Raw genomic sequence first — 20073 nt, 5'->3', positions numbered from 1 at the left:
CAAGGAGGTAAGTTACTACAGTAAAATCTTCCAAATCATCCTTTTCAAACTCTTTCACATGGACATCCAAGGTGAGGAGCCCACCCCAGGAGCACTGCCCAGCCTGCACAGGAGCAAGGGGAAGGGGCAGGAGAGCTGGCTGCGGGAATGGCAAGTCCCCCCCTGCCCCACATCCCTGTTGCTGGAGCTGCCGGGAAACCAGCATATTCAGAGCAAGGCAGCTCAAAGCATCTCTGACTTTGGCTACCCCAAGGACAAGGCACCGAGAGAACCTGGAGTGGGTTTTGCTGTTTCTGCCATAGGAAAAAGAAGGCAAAGAGCTATAGACAGGTATCCCTAGAGAGCCCGGTCCACCACTCGGGAGGGGGAGGCTGGATGGAAGTCAGGGCTCCAGAGAGCTGCCAGTTTTGCCACCTGTGACCTGTGATGGTTATGCCCAGCAGCGGCCACTGCACTGCTTCCCAGCCCTCCAAGGCAGCCTCCCACCTGCTTTGCCACCCCCAGCACCTTCTGGTCCTGATCAATCCCTAATCCCTTGCTTTACCTACGCCTACAGCTCTCCACAGATACAGCAGCTTCTCTGCTGAACACCCCAGCAAGGCGCCTGAGAGAGATCCTCTCTGAGACCTTCTCTGAGACTGAGATCCTCTCCACCCACCCAAGCACCACAGCCACCTGGCACACATCCAACGGGCAACATAAAAATCACCAGTGACACCGCAGAGGTCAGGGACCGCTAAATCCACAGGTTCTTTTTCCAAGCCACACTGCACCAAACACACTTTAGCTCACCAAATTTCTAACCTCTCAATCAGTTTCTGACCAACAGACATGTTGTATGTTTTTACAGCCTACAAACAAAACTGGGAAGAAAAGAAGAAATATTTTGGTTTTAAAGCCTTGGAATTTTCAATGCTAATATAAAAGTAACTTATGGCATAGCTCCCAGCTGCAAATAGTAATGTGAACAGTGAGGAAAGAATGAAAGCAGTCTGATAATTCATTCACATTTGCTGAGGCACAGAAGGTTCCTACAATGACCTTCACATTCTGTATTTGAATTTTAAACGGCCATATATTTACACCACACATACATTGTATACAATCAGATCTTAACAAGATAATTCCCCACTGAACAGACTCTGCGTAAGCAAACAAGAATATGTATGTATCTGAATTGAAAAATATAGTTTCCTTAATACTAAGATCTCTCAGCTTTGAAGTGCAAGATTCTATTTATACAGGATAGCAATTCTTGATAGGAAGCTGGATAGTATGTTTGCAACTGGTAGGGCTTTTTGTATGAAAGGTTCAAAGATTTTGCAGCAGGATGACAATGATAACATAAAGATAACATTTTAGTCTTTTCTTCAAAGGCACAGTCTGATTAACATAAACAAGAAAACTATTTCCCTCGCTTCAGTACACAATTCGATGAACAAGTTCAGTTCTCATTTGAACCTCATGGTGTTGTCCAGCTACACAATACATCATACACAGCTGCAGGGATGCTTCCTAAGAGTGGCCAATAAAACAAGAGTTTCAGCTTGAAAACTCTGAGGTTTTGAATTTTTTTTCTAGGATATAGGTGATTTGGGTCACCATCCCTGTTGTCATGCAAGCAAGCTCCATACTCTGCAGTGCCCCAAGCACTGGGTATTTTAAGGTCTGTCTTTTGGCCAAATAGTCTATCTAGGACCAAGAAACCCTGCCACAACACCTCTATCAAAACCAAGACATTTTCTTGTAATTCACTGTGTTTCTCTTTTGCATTACTGAAAATTTTCAAAAGTTGTTTGGGTTTGGTTTTTTTTTAATTTTTACCAAAAAAAAATACAGAAGGGAATACATTTTTGGCTCTACGAAGTATTCGACTCCTCATTCCACTTACCTTCACCAAAGTCTCCTGTAAACTAGAATGATATTCTGCCCAAGACATGAAAACAACAGGGAACATCTCTTAATTTGCTTAATAATGTATGCACAAAAATATTTGCAAAAGAGAAGCAAACCATTTTGTATATTGCAAATGCAGGAAGGGTAGTTAGTAAGTTAGGCTACTGACAGTTAATGCATTCCCCAGAGAGCACACAAAAGATAGTGCTTGGTACAGGTTATTTTTAACAGCACCCTGTTGTTTTAACGTCTCTGTTAACTCTCTTTCTCTCTGCACATCTGTAAGCAGGAGGGAAACATTTCAAAACATGAGAGGCAAAAAAGGCACTTTTCAGCTTATGAGAACTGTCAAAATTATTTGTCAGAAGTCTGTCTGGCTTGCTCAGGTTTTTGACAACCACACGTTAGCATGGTATTTTTACTTGCAAACAAGACTTGAGTAACAGATCCTGACCTTTATCATTTTGTATCTCTGGGGCTTTTCTCTCAGCACATCACCATGTTTTTAATGCTCATTCTTGTGTTTGTTTTGGTGGGGTTTTTTTCTTGAAAAGAAAACAATTTTTGTCTTATTATCCACTAAAATGCCATTAAGTCAGATTGTGTTATATTGCCTAATAGAATGTGAGTGGTGCAACCAAACAGAATGTTTTTATAAAAGTTTTGTTATCCAACCTTGATTTAAAAAAATTAAATGTTTCTATTATACAGCATGCACATTAAGGAAATACATGAGATTGCATTAATAATGCATTCATTTACCTGCCAGCTTAAAGAAGCTTGTTTAATACAAATTAAATCTTCACGACCCACCCAAGAGTCAGTATAGCCACGTAAGTGATTTGAAAGAAAAATCAGCGCTCACAATTGAAGGAAGAGCGTGGGGCTCCAGGCGTTCTCTGTATATCCATTACTCTGCAGGGCGAGGTATTTATATTTTTGGCATTGACATGGTATAAAATGTGCTTAGTGGCAAGATATGAGATTTCTGGCTTATTCTTGGGCAGCTGCCAACACAGTACTCTACATGACCCCTTCCAGGGCTTCCTGGCACTCTCCCTTTGCCCAGCAGAGTCTCACAAGAGGCCCTGAAAGGTACGGAAGGTCTTGCATGTAGTCTTCATACTGTGAAAATATTACTCTAATGACTCCAGAAATGTTCCCAGACCTTCTGAGCATCAACCAGAAAGAGGAGTTAAAGCCACATCATCTTCTACAGCTGGTTGAGTGAAGCAGTGGAAGGCGTACTGAGCATGTTCAAGAATAAGACAGGCTAACAGCATTCTGTGCCTCCTCCTTCTGACACTTGCCCTCTAACACGCACTAGTCCCCAATCCCGTGGTTTGCTGTCTCCTGTGCAGTCAGCAGAGATGCCTGGGCTTCTCTCGGTGGCAATTCACCGCATGTTAAGACCCGTCTCATTATCTGACAACTCTTTCTCCCTATTACCTACAGAAGAATTTGAACTACGTGACTTTTGCTCAGCTTATTCTTATTCTGCAGACCATCCTGCCCGAATCGTAATATGACAGCAATCTCACACAGAACTCCTGGAATGTGTGTACGTATACCCACAGAGATGTAAAGCAAGAAGTCTGGCTGCCAGTCAGCTATAGATATGATCTCAATTATTACAAATACTGGCACAATTCAGCAAGACATTATTTCCAGTTTACTTAGGTGAAGATCATAGCTAATATGCACTGAGCTCTATCATTTCCTGTGACAACAAAACCAAGTCATGCAGAAATCCTGCTCCCAGTACAAATGAGGGGAAATTTTTATTCAAGTCTAGTCAAGCCTTTCGCTGTTAAGCATTCCTTACACTTGTCCTTGTTAAACATTAACAGTGTTAAACATTCTCATTTGCTTGCTACAAGAAGCAAGAGACAAACCAGCTCCTGGCTGCCATGGGAGCCAGAAGGGAAGGCTGGACCGAGCAGGCTTCTTCCTCACCCTCCGCACACCACAGCAGCATTCCCCTTTTAGCACTGCTGGGAGCAATGCTCCACAGGACAAGAGAACTCAATCCAACAGGGAAGAGCCAAGTAGTGGCTACATATTGCTTTACAGAGATCTCACGAATTTCTGGACACAAAGCTGCCTGAATGCTATCCTTGTCCACACAAAAAGAAATATGCTGTTTTAACATACATGCCTGACTTTTTTTTTATCCAGCATAGGGTCATATTTTCATTCATTTTGGAGTGCCTTTTTTTTTTTTTTTTTTTTTTTTAAATACTGCTTTTAATTACAGAATATTTTGTTTTCTATCCAGAACAGCAGGATAAAGCAACTTCAAGGTAAAGCTTTCTGGGGATTTTTTGTTGACTCTGTGCATTCCAGCTAAGGTGCACAACACTTTCTGCAAAGCAAGTACAGTGTAGCAGCTTAAAAATAAGTGCCAAGATGTAATACGGTGATTGACCTGTAATGAAATTTCAAGTAGCAACTTCCTTTTCCAAGATGTGCTTTTAAAGAAAACTTTTTTTTTTTTTTTTTAAATCAAAGGCGCTGGGTTAGTTTACCATAGATATTTGTCTTCCTCAAAATAGTATGCTGAACTGCACTCTGCCTGAATGTTAAACATGTCATGTAAGCGATTTTAAAGACAGCAAACACAATCTGGGTTGCCTTAAAAGTTCTGGTCTGGTGTTATCAATTTTCATCCTCCAACACATTCGCTTTTACCAGGTTTGAACTTGGCCCAAAGTGTACCGAGTGCTCCCATATATTTACAGGGGAGTGGCTGTCTTCTATGATTGGGGTATCTGAAAAGCCTTCACTTGTAATTTACATGAAATATCAATACAGATGACTGATGTGATATTTTTATGTGGCAATACCATCTTTTGTAGCCAGTCATAGAGATAGACTAATATTATTTGTCAAACAGAGCTGCTATTCATCAAATAAATTATCCATCTGTAATAATGTTTTTCATTATTTGTTCAGATCTATATCTGGCTGAATAAGATCTGTCAACATTTATTCAAAGAAGAAGGTATTCATCAAACAGTAGCTTGATTTCCTTGAAAACACTGGAAATTCTGCCACTTTCAGTAGGAGCTGGAGGAGCCCAAAGCTATTTTATTATAACTATATATATATATAATTATATAAAGGTATGAAGTGATTAAGTACAACAACAACAAAAATCTCAAAAAGCTAGTCTCAAAAATATTTAGGAATCTAAAATATAAACAGGTGCCTGCTGACACGTATATAATACAGCATACAACACAAACTAGTCTACCTACCTCCAGTTTTGAAAATATCACCATATTGAGGAATCTCAATGCCTAAACATTTCTTAAAGTTCCCTCTGAAAAAATGATCATTTATAGGTCTGATATGAAGCGAACACTTTAGTTTCCCTTGGTCAGCACTTAACAGACCAGCCTGGACTCTCCTGCTCTAACAGCGCTTCGGTCTTGTCAGGAAACAACACTCAAAGTAATTACCAGAATTACACTGCGAAAACTCAAAGGATAAACTGAGTGCTGCTGCACAGGAGGCTGGCATCACTTTACTATTCAATGCTTTCATTAACGATCTGATGATGTACTAGAGATTTATTAAATTTGCAAACTTTGACACAAAGGGAAAGAACTGCAAGCAGGTCACAAGGGGGATTCAAATTCAAAACAAGCTTGTCAAATGAGAGAAGCAATAATATACAGTTCAACAAGTGTCGGGGGGGGGAGTGGAAGCTTGAAAAAGTTCAGCAGGAATTACCATCTTCACATCTTCGCAAGCAGTGGCTGAGGAACACACACTCTTCAGAAAAAGACCCAGAAGTTATAGCCATTTACAAACTAGCACAAGTTAACAACATCATGCTGTGGCAATAAAAGCAAATATCCCACTGGGAGGTCAGAGACAGCAGCACAGTTCGCAAAACATAAGTAATCTTTCCAGCACTCAGCACTGATAAAGGTTTCTGCTAGAATAGCGGGTGAAGTTTTCCATGACTCCAGAAAAAAGCTGGACATGCTGAAGGAGTCCAGATCAAGCCAATAAGAATAATCAGAGCTTTGGAGAAACACAGCTTACAAGGAAAGAGAGGAAAGACTGGGATTTCAGAGCCAAGAGAAGGCTGGGAGGTCACAGTCTTCAAGTGCATCAACAGCTGCTGCAAAAAGGAAAGGAGCAGGTTGCTCCCTGTGCGGGAGGATGAAAAGAAACACAATTTAAATTCCAACAAAAGATGTTTGGCTTAGATGTTTGGCAAACAGTAAGGATAACACTAGCCACAGAGCTGTCTAGGAAAGATTATGGAATCTCTCATTACTGAGCATCTTTAAGAAGAGTTAAACAAAACCTTTATGGACTCTGTGGGATACAAAAGCCTTGGATGGCACTTTGATAGATGCCTTACTAGGCTTTTCTCATACCTAACCTCCTTATTTAACCCCTATTTTGCACACTTGTTTTGCATTTTAATTAAGTCCAAGCCTGAGTGCAAAGAACAGATGGTTTTGCTGCTTTTCAAAGCACCACTTTCAGGGAAAGTGGCAGTCAGAGATTTAAAAGATTCTAGAAAACTTCATCCAGCCTATGAGAGTTTATCTGTAAGGCAAAGATGCTCCCTGAAAACCCCTTCTTTCAGGAGACCGTGTGCTGCTGGATCAGAACTGACGGTGCCTGGTTGGGTATTACGCTGCTAGGCATTACCGTGGTGATGAAGTACCAAAGAGCAAGACCTACAGAGAAACCTTTTGCAGCCAGCCTCACCTTATAAGAAACACAACAATGTTTTCCAAATCCTAACTTGCACATCCTAGGTACTGGTTCAGTCAGGCTCGTATTAAGAGCCTGGGCAAGCCAAGGCAGGGACAGAGATGCCCTCAGCTGTGCAGAACCAAGCCCATGGTGCTTCAGTTCTTCAATAATGATGGAGATTTAAAAAAGATAATTCTTATTTCTGACCCACACCCATTTAGTGCCAATTGTCTATGGAATTTATTTATTACTGACAATTAAAGCTAAGGTGGATGTTTCCAAGGGGCAATCATGAAGTATAAAGACAGTTATACACACCTACATCTTCAAATAAAAATCCCAGCAGTCTTTAAACAGTATTTTTATAAGTTTTCCACTCACACTTCCTTTATATCTCAGTCCAGTTGCTTACAAATATAACTGAGAACTTTGGCTATCTAAAAGCATGATGTATTGCTAAAATTCATGGATTCTATGATTTTGCTGCTTCATGTACTTCATGTTAAGCAGGTGCAACATTAAGTAATTGAAGCATGCCGTTTGAATTACCTGCTGGTGATTTTCTTCAAACACCTACCAAAAAATCTTTGCAGGTAGTACTCAAAACAGAAATAAAGACTGCAGAATTTTTAGGTATGATAATAAGTCCTCCATACTTGAAAAGTGCACAACTGAAGTACTGGTGTGGCTACAGTCACGCATTGACACACCATGAGATTCCTGTATATATATGGATGTACAAAGACAAACCTCATTGTACGCTCCATATGATAAAACTTGTCCATGTGTCCTATAGATTGCAACGATTAAAATGTCAACTGTCCCATTCATGCTAGAAGTACACCTGATCAGAACGCTACAGTAAATGGGCAGTTAAAACATATATGGAAAGCTTTACATTACAATTGGTATTACAAAGACTGGAGGCAGGCACCTCAATAAAAATGCAGGAGTCCCCAGTGTGAACTGGTTTCCAGCTTGTACTAACGGTTGTGCAATGTATGGCAAATATGCTCAGTTTTCATTTTTTTGTATCATGCCTAAGCCATTACTAAATCTCTTCCACCGTCACTTTGTTTTCCTCCAAATGTTGGCCTCCGCAAAGCCAAATTACATTTAAAGATGTAAATAAAGGAAATCCTACTTTTTTAAAAATGTAAGATTTTTATGTGATAAGAGACTGACTTTGCTGAATATTGCTGTCAGTTGAAATTAATTAAGTGAGTGCAATCTGAATTACCTAGAGGCAGTTCACCTTTGAAGTAGCAACTATGGAAAGATTTTCAAAAGCATTTGGGGATAGTTTTACGCTCGGAACATTCGGTATAAAACTCCCATTGATTTCAGTGCCCTAACACCACAGAAAGTTGCAATATGTGTCCTGAGTGTATCAAATGATACTTGATTTCAAAACAATACTTAAGTGTGAATTTGCTTAGTATTCTGTTGGGGTATTGAGGTATAATTTGAATGCTATACTACAAAATGGACTGAAATAGATTAAAGAGGGTGGCTCATATAGAAATATTTCTGTTTGTTAGTAAAATAATAATATTCTATGCTTTTAGTCACAGTAATAAGAGCACAGTGATACGAACTATTGAGGATAATCATATTTGCTTATTAACATGATAGTCCAATTAATCTTGTGAAGAAACAAAGATTACCAGACTATTTAACAGTGACATCTAATTATTTTGGAGAAAACCATGCATCTTTCTGTTCAAAGGCTTACAATCTCATTTTGTGCCCTAACATCTTGTAAAAGATAGATACATAATCAGGGAAGAATTGGGCTGCTAAAATTATTAAATGCTGAACAAGACTCATTTCATTATACTTGATGTTTATTAGATCGTATTAGTTAACACCTGCTAAGCAAAAAGTGCAATATAGAGAACGCAACACTCATTTCATGCACGTTTAACTGAGAATCCAGGGTCTCCATGAATTTTACATTAATTAGCTGGAACATTTAATGAACAAATTCTTCATTATGTTCTAATCAAAACACAATCTGAGAGCTTAAGGAAAAACCCCAATGAGCATCCATCTGCTGATGTATTATTTCTAACCTAACATTTTTCCCCCCATAAATCATCCTAGCAAAATATTTAGTTAAAAGGAGGCTATTTCTCCTTACCACTCTCCTCTTAAACTCTGACGGATTTAGCAGAATATAATCCTTGAATCCTTGTCTGTGTAAATGTTTTTGCTATGTTCTTAATACTACAAAAGTACACCACATTTTCCAAGCAAAGTTAACTTCCTCAGGATTGATTAGTTGCACATCTATTTATGCTGGGTCTTTAAGTCCTTTCTGAAACTCAGGAAATAATTTCCCCTCACAAAGAGGCTTGGCAATATCCGTTGTACTTCCAGTTTCAGGAACTTGAACAATATTGAGAATGGAGCAAGACAGATGGAGCTCCAAACAGCTCGGTAGCAGGAAATTTAACTGAGGAATTCCACCTGTGTATGGGTGATGAGGAAGAGATACCTCAGCTTGTACTTCATCCTTGTTCCACAGGCATTTCTTACCCTCTTTGTTTCATGGGCTACTTCCTGCTGAGTAGCAAACATGAAAATTCAGTGCAGCCTCCCTGGGTCCTTCAATCTTGTCTTATAAAAGAAACACATTCCCAGACTTTGAGATGGGTCTAAGTGGATCAAGGAAAGGTGTTCTCTGATTCCCACACAGACTGTTTCCATATTGATGCTTTCATCTGCCTACGAGTGATTCTGGCTTTAAGTGCAGTCTCAAAGCAATATGCACTGATGCAGCATCTCTCATCCAGCAGTTCCACAGAATCCACAGACACCCAGGGTCAAAACACCGGCAGGACCAAGGAAGCTGAACTGTCTCACAGGTCCTCTGCACGGGCTGACATTTGATGTTAAGTGCAGGGAGCAGACTGTTCTGAGCCCCATCTGTCCTGGACTGACCACGCAATACGTATAGTCAAGTCATTAGAAGCCCCAGCAGATGAGCAGAACATCAGATTTCTGACTTGTAGTCTAACAACAATTGCCCATCTCAGAGGCTACAGAGCTGCTGCTGAGGCTGGGTACATGTTCATGAATACACATATAAGAATATATGGCATCATTTGGCCTTATTTAAATGGAGTTGATCCCTTGCTAAACACACAGTGAAAATCTGCTTTAAGCTACCTTGGAAAAGACCAGGGAGGGGAGGAAGGAAAAAAATGAAATAAAAAAATCAATCGCCTAAGAGAGCTGGCCTTTAAAAAAAAGCCTAACAAAAATTGTATGGGAAAGCCATGGGGATAAAGTACTTTAAAGTCGTTGATTAAAGTAAAGCAGAGTGGAAAAGCAAAAGGTCTGACAAGCATTCCACCTTGCACCGTGATCTTATCAGCTGTCAAAAGACTTAGATGAAAAGCCTCATGAAGACATATCGCCAAGTTTTAAAACGAGTTCACAAAACTTTAAAACACACATTTTTCTCACATGCAGTTTAGCTTTGCAAATATTTTGCTGATGGTACAACCTGAGCTTTGTGCATATGCTTTATTGCAGGCCTTGGGGAGTGAAAGAAAGGGAAAAGTGGCACCACCTGGTTACGGTTTCCTGTTTCTCACACATGTAAGCCCTTTCTGGTAGCAAATATTTGGTTATTTCCACATCTGTGTTGCCCCTGACCTCCCCAGCAGTACCTGAAGTAAGAAATAACAGCAATGATTCATAAGCTGCAACTCAGGCTCGTGCGTCAGTGCCAAGCAATAAACACCGTAGGCAGCAGAGAAAGGGAAAACACTTTCAAACTGGTTTTGGACCTTTTCAACACCCCTGTCATCCACAGCTTTTCCAAATAGATCCCAGCACCTCAGCATGTCATTATACTGACTAGTGCCAGGGACTTGCAATTTTATGACATTTCAGGTGCTGTTACTTCAGGTGAAGCAATAAACATCTGTGTAGCTAAATGACTCTGTCTTTGGATCACCTGTTAGACTGCCCACCGCAGAAAATCTTCAAAGGCCAAGGAGGCTGATGTTGTATGGAGGTAACCAAAGGCAGCAATTTGTCGTGTGCCCTTTTTCCTCTTTGACAAACCAAGGAGCAATAAAATGGTTTCACCCTGGTTTATGCAATTGCTCTGGGTCTGTCTAGAGCCTCGCAGAGCAAATCTTTTCAATGAACATCTCATACTTCTCAGAGAAAAGGGGGAATGATGCAGACAGGGCTGGATTCTCCCCAGCTCTTGTGCTTTGCTAGCCAAGCCACCCTCCATAGCTGCTCAGAACTCACTCAGAACCACTCCATCACACCTCCTCAGCCTACACATAACACATTCATTCTTTCCCCTAATTGCTCCTTACTCCAGATCACACACCAGAGAACCTCCACCAATACATGCAGTCAGCTAGCCTAGTCAGAGAGGAGTTTTCCACCGCCTAAGTCTCCAGATAACAGGCTTGCAAACATGCAAGTATTGAAACAAGCAGAGTGCTGCAACAACTATATATCTGGCAGACACTCAGACAAATTCAATAGTGCTGCAACCTGATGTATATTCAATTCTGGCATATCAATCACTTTAAATTCCAGTATGATTATCAAAAGACTGCATTTGCCTATAATATAAACCACTTTTTTTCCCCTCCAATTACCTTATGGAAATTTTTAGCACAGATAATATATAGTATTAATAAATCCTCCCTAGCATGGCAATAGAAAGAGTGATTTTTCTCTCTTCGTCCTTTTCTTTGTATCTGGAAAACCTCACACCTTTCAACTTTCTTAAGAATACAGCACAGAAAAATATTGCTTCATACACATCTGCAAACACTTTCTGATATATTAGACCAGTCCCAGCTCATATCACATAATAATCAATTACATTAAGTAATCTACTGCAAATTCCTTGCCAATAAAATATAAAGTCATTTTCAGTTTCTGATATGCCATCTCTTCAGTTATGTACAACAAATAGCACTTTCACACAAGCCATAACAGTTTCTGCCTTTACCTGTGAAAAAGTGTCTTGTGTTCTTGTATTATCCATGTCTGTGAAAATTCTATTTGTTTCATCAGTATCCCATAGGGTAGCAAACTATAATTTATTCATTCACACCTGCTTTTCCACAGCACGGTTCTCGTTCTTTCTCTCTGCTTCTCTCTCTCTTATGAAATCTTGCAGCCAATGGCTTTTATTAAGTGTTACTTCCTTTTACGCTGAGAACTGAAAGAAACAATAATGATGCTTTAGTTCCTTATGGCAGCTCTGTGAAAATACAAGAAACTTAGTTGTGTGTTTGCTTTTCCTGAACTGATATTTATGTTCTAGTTACTTCCTGAAATCACCGAACCATGAATGCTGAAATTATGATTTATTACTCTACATTGGATCTATCTGAACACCCAGCATGTTAGTTACCAAAACAAACTTCATACTAAATGTAACAAAGTTTGCCCAAGGAATTACAAATCTGATGGTCAATTTTCACAGCAGCATTTTTACACACAGCAGCAATCTTTAACAGGTCCTCAAACTCCAGCATGGATATGTGCGTATTGGGTGAAACCACAAAGGCACCTGCAGGTTAACATACAAGATTCCTGTAAAAATAAACAGTATTTTAAACTTTGCCTTTGCTATCTGTGTCAGAGAGGAGAGTCTAGTGATTAGAAGAGGGAATTAGCAGTAAGGTATCCCTGAAACCTGACGACAACTCTGACAAAAATTGTTCAGCAGCTACAGAGAAAATCCACCTCAGTTTCCTCACCTATATGTGGTGACTTCTATTATGACAGAAAAATGTGTTAAAATTAATTCTGAGATTAAAAGTTCTCCATAGATATGGCTTGAAGTTGGACTCTTCATATTTTGTAAATTCTTCTTGGCCAAACAGAGGCAAAAGGGAAAATCAAAACCCATTTCGCATCTCCTGCAAAGCATTTTTTTTTTTTTTAAGTGACAGGAATTGAAACATTTTGTTTTGCTGACAGGTCTCCCTCCTCTACCAGCCCAGAGGCAATTTTTTAACAGAAGCAATGCAGGGAGAGGATGCTGAGAAGTCCAGCACAGCAGAGGTGCCAATGGACCCCCCTGGGTGCAAGGGCAGGGCTCCCCTGTGTACAAAGCCCACCCGCTCTTTCTGACATTGCTATGGCCCTTTGGATGAGAAGCTCAGCTGGTTGATCTGCCAGAGCTCAGCCAAAAGACAGCACTGCAAAAGGCAAGCGCAAGCAGCCTGGATTCAGGCTGGAGGCCAGCGACCAGCGGTGGAGAGCGACATGGCGCAGAGCGGGCCAACCCATCCGCCTTGCAGGCCGCGCACCGGGAACAGGGCGGAACTCGTGCCTAGGAGCGGGCCCTGCCGCCGTACGGAGCTCACCAGCTTCATAAGCAAGAGCCTTCACACTCACACTTGCTCAACGTTGTAGATGGACCCCAGAGAGGCTAGAATAGCAACTGTGTGGGAGGGAAAGGATTAGGAATGAATTCTCCCAAGATTACTTAAAGCAATACAAATGAAAAGGAAGGTCAATATATGCTAATATAAACAGGTTTTAATAATTTGAACTGATTAAAAGTAAGTCCTATTCTTCGAAAGATTGTTAGCTTAACAAAGGCCAACAACATCTCATGGCTTAAGTCCAAATCTTCTAAATAAATATTTAATAAAAGACTGGGGTTTTTTACAATGCTCTCAATTCTGACTATTCTATGTCCAGCACGACAGGATGGAAATTTTTACTAAACTGAAAAAAAGAAATCACAGGAAACATGTTTCTTCAACAGCTATCTTAAGACATTTTGTTAAAATAAAATAGCAACTCATTAACTCAAAATCAAATTTCTAGTATTGGCCTATTCCCCCTTAGATTCCTCAGCCCTTGAGGAACAATGATTTTCTTTTTGAATTAAAGAACCCCAAGGAACTTCTTTTTGTAATACGATTATAGCACCACAGAACATTTCAGAATAGGAAAATGACAGGTTTCTTTTAAAAAGGTTCTACAGAGACATTAGATGGTCTTTTCCCCTCCACTGCATGCTGAACAGCACGTTCTGCAAGGTTACAAAGACTGTGAGAAAGCAGTTAATCAGAATGGAGCTCAATTGCTACTTTTAGAGAAAACATTTTCAATTAATCTGAAGTCGTTAATTACACCTTCCTTTAATAAAGGCTCTGGTGTAATTTTCTTTTTTTCTTCTCAGTGAATCAATTCAAACATATGCCCGAATCACGGGCTGAAGCAAACGCATGGTAAAATTCAGTGCTTAAATAAACTGCTCTCCAGGGAAGACAAAAGGAATGGGGAAAAGGGCTTTGAACCAACACCGAAGAGCAAGAACATTTTGTGCACTGACTGATGCACAAGGCCATGTCTTGTACCAGCAATGTGTATTTTACATCAGAACTACACGAACTACTCTGACATCGGCTTTTTTCCCCTCTGTTGTCGAGGATGACCTTGTAACCACTTTTCTCTCTTGTTTAGTACTTGCACTAGGTGTGTTTGCTGCCAGGCAGGGGGCTCTTTCGCCTGGAGCAGCACTGCGCCCTGCCTCACCACCACCTCTCTGAAGGTGCTGCTGCCCATCTCACCCACCGGCCACGATCCCAAAGGCTGGTCCCATTCCCGTCAGTGCACATCTGCCATGCTTTCCTGACGTTTTTTAGGCTAAAAAGACAATTCAGGTGCCTCAGATTTACAAACAGATATTCTAAACAGCTTTTTCCAAACATCCTTTGCTTCTGTACCCAACCAGAAGGTGTGAATCTCCTTGTCAGCCTCCTGGTTTGCGTTACCTCACTTCTCTTGGGGCCCTTACAGCCCTGGGAGTGATTTCACATGCCAGAAATCAGAGATTTCCCTACCTGCCTTTTAAAATTCTAAATCCCCAGGAGTTTTCCAATAGCATATTATGGAAAACCCTGTGTGAACTCATTGTTTTGTGCTTTTTGTGGAAGTTGGGGGGAAAAAAAATTCCTATGACAAGTATGTTTTTAATCAACCTGAAATATTTAATAGGCAAAAGTCAAAAAAATGTTTGCATGTCCCTTTTTCATTTCATTAAAGAATTTTCTTGAACATTTTTATGCCCAAGAAAAGTACATCATGAAGGAAGTCATTTCAGGTTAAAAAATGAGACATTGAATGAAATGATTCTTTTGTTAAAAAAAAAAAAAAGCATGAACTTCACAGAAACATTTCTGCTTCTCATTCAAGCATGAACATTTCAACAGAGCTGGAATGCTCTCACAAACTATTTTAAGAGTCAAAAATAAAGCCTTTCACTGGAAACTTGTTTCACCTCAAAATTACTGCCTAAACCTGTTTTATAAATGGGTTCTTTCTTTTTTCTCTGGAACGATGCTGAAAAAGAGAGGAAGGCAGAGCTCCTAATGACTCCATCATATAACGTGGGGTTTTGACCTAGTATGACAGCAGGCATACCAAGTGTGTTCATCAGCAGAAAGTGATGTGGGGAGGCATGCTGAAGGTAAATCAAGAAGAAAGAATTGGGGTTAAAAAGCTGGGTAACTGAAGAGTGAACAGTTCATTTTTCTAAAGGAAAGAGGAAGAAAAGGCTGAAAGGACCAGAGGGGTGGAGTATCTACTCCAAAGGAAGCATACTGCAATTGTAGCTGTCATTTCTCAGACAAGGTTAATGAGTACATCAAGGAACTAACTGAGATACTGGATAAAAAACATCCTGACATTAGGGGTTGGTCTGATAAAGGGCTTATATATACTGCTCAGTGACCAAATGAGAGATGTGCCTTGAACTGCAGAACTGAAAGAGAAAAACGATACCTTCAGCACAGCCTGGATCTCCACAGTGGGAAGAGACGGCACGCTGAGACACAATCAGGTGCAAAGGAGACCAGCAGAAAGACAACTAACCTGTAGGATGCTAGGCTTGAGCTTTATATTAAACATTTGCAGTCATCAGCTGGCTAAATGCTGGTGTTCAGCCCTCAGTCTGTCTGTCCATCCATCCATCCCTCCCTCCCTCCTCCCATGCACTTGCTTGGTCACCTCTGCCATGGAAATTTCATGGTTTGGGTGCTTTCAATTTTATTTTAGTTGCTATTTTAAAGATACCAGTTTGCCAGCCCTGGGAGGCACCCTCAACCAGATCCTCTGTGCCTTCTTTGAAGTCCGTGATGCCAACAAGCAAAGCTGGGAATCACTGTCAGGACAGGAGATAAGAGAGGAGTGGTCAGCCTGGTCCTTCACACCTGAAAGTGGTAATTGTCTTACATGCACTTTTATTTTAAAAAAGACAGAGTGTCTATATTGCAGAGATTATTCAGATTTTTTAGGATGAATAGAGCCCCTTCAACATCCTTTGAATTCATTGAAAAAAAAAATGGCTCAAGAAGTATCAAAACAGAAACCCTTAGCAATTTAAAAGAGAACATTATTAATTTAAATCAGATAAATCACCTAAATATCACTTCTGCCTTTTAACATCAGCAAAAATTGAGTATTTTAAAGCCAAGAATATATTTTGGGCTGAAATGGACAACTTGCTCTTCATTTCATATGATGGAGAGTGTGACTGGGCCAACAAATTCTGAACTAAACTGGAAAAGCAATCAAACATGTTAGAAAAAAACCCTGTTTCGGGGGGGGAGGGGGGGGGGAGCTTTTCTATTTCCCCAGTGAATATCTAACGGAGAAATTGATAGTATTGCAAATTCTAGGTATTTCTATTTGACCTAATTTTGATTCTGGTTTTAAGCAAGAAAAATATTTATGCGCGACAGATTAATACTACACCAAACTGGGATATCCCCTGTGCATTAAATGCAAGGGGGGGGGGGGGGGGGGGGGGGAGGAAGGGGGGCGGTGGAGATGAATAATTTAAAATCAAAACTTCTGAAAACCTATTGAGTCTGTGAAACTAAATTCCGGTCGACAGTGACATCTAGTGAAGCTCAGTACACAACCCTTGCACAAGCTGCCAGTTTCTGCAGTATTCTCACCCATAAATCCTTCCCAAGGTACACAGCTTCATACATCTTTGCTTCTTTAACACATCTGTAAATTTATTCTTAAACTGTAAGCAGAGAAAAAATATTTAAATATGAAAAATTAAGAGTTTACATTCAACTATTCCTGTAGAAATCAGACTTTTATTTAAAACCTGGTCTAGCCTTTCCTGGCAGAGTCAAGAGAGAGCACACTTCAGATCTGAGAGCACCAGAATGTATCAATTTCACCTTATTTTAATTGTTTAGTTTACAGCTGTGATTCTGCAATAAAGCCCAAGGGAGAAAGGAAAGATCTGGGAAAGGTGAGGAGGCTTGGACAGGACGGTCAGCATGGCAGTACGTCCAGCCCAGCAGGACACTCGGAAGGCTGGGGACCATCAGCATGCAAGGAGGCACTGGAGCTGTGCAGTGGAAGCCCATGCCAGCCACACTGGCTGGACATGGGACAAATTGAAACACTTCCCATATGTTTCACCAGAAATACCATAAAAGAAATATTTTTCTGTTAAATGTGTGGATTAAAATGTTTCAGGTAATTTGAATTAATTTTGTAATTAATTCAACATGCACATTTTGAATGAATAGTGGGAGAACCCAGAAAAGAAGAAAAAAAAAAACCAAACAACAACAAAAAACTAGGAACTAGAAGATAGAGATAATATATATATTCATTAAAATTAAGAAGCAGGTACACAGTGCCTAATTGATGAAGGTGTCATTTGTTGGCTTCTTTTATAAAAGCAAATATTCTTTTCTCATTCTTTGATTTTTGTACAGTACATTCTGCAAAGCATAGTGGCAGTTTAATAGATAAATAAAGCAAATTAGTAATTAACAATAGAGCTATTAGTTGTTCCTTTGTGAATTAGTAATGCACAAACTACTTGGTCGCTGAATTTTGAACAACAAAACGTTTCCAGCAGTCTTCTGCCTTTGATAGTTGCTCATTGTCACCATCAAGAAAAGAAAAGAAGCAACCCACGTGTTTCTAAAAATAATGGTTCTTCATCTACTTGAGCAATTTCCTTTGAGCTTCCCACTGCGTGCAACAAACATTAATAAAGGAACCATCAGAGCAGTGCTCCCAGTGCATCGCTGCAGTACGCTGGTCCTCCTGGGGGCTCTGCTCGGTGGGGAGGAGCAGACCTGCCATCCCAGCTGGCTGCTCAGCTCCGCAGGATGATGACACCAACCCCAAACCCCGCACCCAAGGAGAGGAGAGCACCACAGCTTCCCCTGTCCCAGCAGCAGCCGCCGCATCCACTGCCCCCTCTGCCTCCCGCAGGCCAGAGGGGCCGCGAGAGGTGGAGGCAAAATCACTTGCCTGAAAGGGGTGAGCTAACCCTGACAAGGACAACTTTGTAAAATCATGATGAAGTAACGTCAAACCAAGCAGTACCTCCCATGAAAAGTCCCTCTAGTTTAGCTGAAGCTCAGTGGCCTTTAGCCAGCACTGCTCACACCTGCTTGCCCCTCAGCCTGCACTTCAGAGTCAAGAAAGCTTTGCTGAAGCTGGTGACTCTACATTGATTCATATTTTAATTCATTTTACAACTGCTTACAATATATTTCATGCAAAATTCTAGTCCTCTGAATGTCACTGGTGATTTTGACACATTAATACTGATGCTGCATCCAGCGATGCACCATAAAGCTAATTTAAAAAAACACATTATTCCAAATTTTTATAAAAACGTGACAGCTCTATGTTTACTCCTCCATGACACAAGATGGCACCAGACACTACCTTAATTTCAGGCTTTCGAAAAAGTGGAGTATCAAAGCAGTTTGCAATTGGAAGAGCCATATATATGGGTTTAAATGAGTTGAGTCAGAATGCAATGGACTGTCCAGTGATTGCACCCAGGGCATCCACCAGGCATGAGAACGGCTGGGGCACAGCAGGGGCAAGCAGTAAATTCTGGAGGGTTTGAAATAGCAAGAAACTGGCTGTGGAATCAAAGAGAGAGCTAAAGAAATTCTGTCTCTTGAAAATCTCCAAGAGTGAGTCAGCTCCTTTAATGAGGTGCAGAGGAGTCGGGGCCCTCCATACTCCAGGATGGCCTTTTCATCCCAGAAGGAACTCTGTGACAAAAGGCTGCCTCTTCTCCTGCAACCTCCTCCTGAAACTTCAGTCATCAGTCAAAACAGATTGTTTTGACAAAAGCATATACTAACGAAAGACAACAGGAGATTGCAGCTGCCTCCTCGCCTTCCCCCCATTTCATTCTGGTCGCTGCATCACATATAGCAGGACATACTGGGACATCTCTGATACAGCCACCTCCTCCATTTCCAGTCTTGGTCAGCAAATGACAGGGTAAGAATAAAGAAAAGGCTCCCACACACGACCGTTATGTCTCAGGTGAGTGATACTGTTGGCTGGAGCTACGCATGCAGCTGTCCACCCATGCAAGTAATCCCACTGCAGGCTTTAGACCAGAGTGTTGCAAACAATGACCAAGCATTCACTAAAATCCTCACCCTTCTTTATATGTGCAGTCATGTAATTTTAAGCTCAAGTAAGGCAGTAAGTCACCAAGGCTTTAGCTAGCACATTTGCAAGCCCAGCTTTTCTGAAGAGGGGGCTATTACACGTCACTAAAGCCAGCAAATGCAAGCCACCAGATTCCTAGATGCTGGCTTTAAAAATCATTGACAAAATTGGCGTTCACATGAGGAATATCATCGAAATCAAATTTGCCTTTGGGCAACTTCTTTTGGCACAGCCTCTGAAAGAGCATCCCCAAGAAAACAGGCCTGCAGGCACAGTCCCAGGCAGCAGCAGCAACAACAACCTGAAATGGGCTAAATCAAGAGTCTGCCCTGCCGATGTTCCCTCCGGGAAGTACTCATCATTATGTTCCATTTTTACAATGTAGGGAGCACTCAGCTGCACTTTCTGCTGTATTTTTAGCCATAGCTGTTATTTAGAAACTTCAGCCGCCAATGTTTGCCAGTGGCAGGTTGTTACTAAAAGCTTTTTGAAATTCCCACCTCAGTGTCACTGAATTATTCACCATCAGGCTATTTGCTGGGCAATGGAAAGAGCAAGGGGAAGGCTGCAGAGCCTGGTCATATTCAGTCACCACTTCCCAATTGATACAGAAAACGAAGGAAGAGATTTCAAGAAAAATGCCTGCCCAGCTAGAGGGGAAAAAACACGAAGCTCAGGCTGAATGAGCTTACCCCTCTGCTTCCTATGAAGCGAGAGGGAAAGGAGAACAAAGTTTTGAAAACAAATTACCCCATGGTTAAGATACAGGAATGAGGTTCCCTGGCATTGAATCTAGTATCTCCACTGCAAAATGGTAAGCGCTGTATTTTATTCCCCTTTCTGCTCTGACATTTAATTAGCCAGTGAAGGAACAATCACACGCTAGGCAGGGGTGTATATTTATAGCAGCGACAGGTCTCTGGACACCCTGTTAGCACATAGTCTCTCCAGACAGTCCACACAAGCCTTTCA

The 20073-nt window shown here is 40.9% G+C and overlaps 1 protein-coding gene across 1 annotated transcript in view; it reads right to left on the bottom strand.

The window, feature by feature from the left end:
* LOC121094842 (formin-F-like) overlaps positions 1-1957 on the bottom strand; it is a 34595-nt gene extending 32638 nt beyond the window's left edge. The window contains exon 1 of the mRNA XM_040608914.1: positions 1892-1957. Within this exon, the coding sequence (XP_040464848.1) occupies positions 1892-1957 (66 nt within the window). The remainder of the gene's footprint in view (positions 1-1891) is intronic.
* Positions 1958-20073: the final 18116 nt, after the last annotated feature.

This window comes from Falco naumanni, chromosome 10 (assembly GCF_017639655.2).
Source record: "Falco naumanni isolate bFalNau1 chromosome 10, bFalNau1.pat, whole genome shotgun sequence".
NCBI classification, from domain to species: domain Eukaryota; kingdom Metazoa; phylum Chordata; class Aves; order Falconiformes; family Falconidae; genus Falco; species Falco naumanni.
This window is presented reverse-complemented; position numbering and strand designations above follow the sequence as displayed.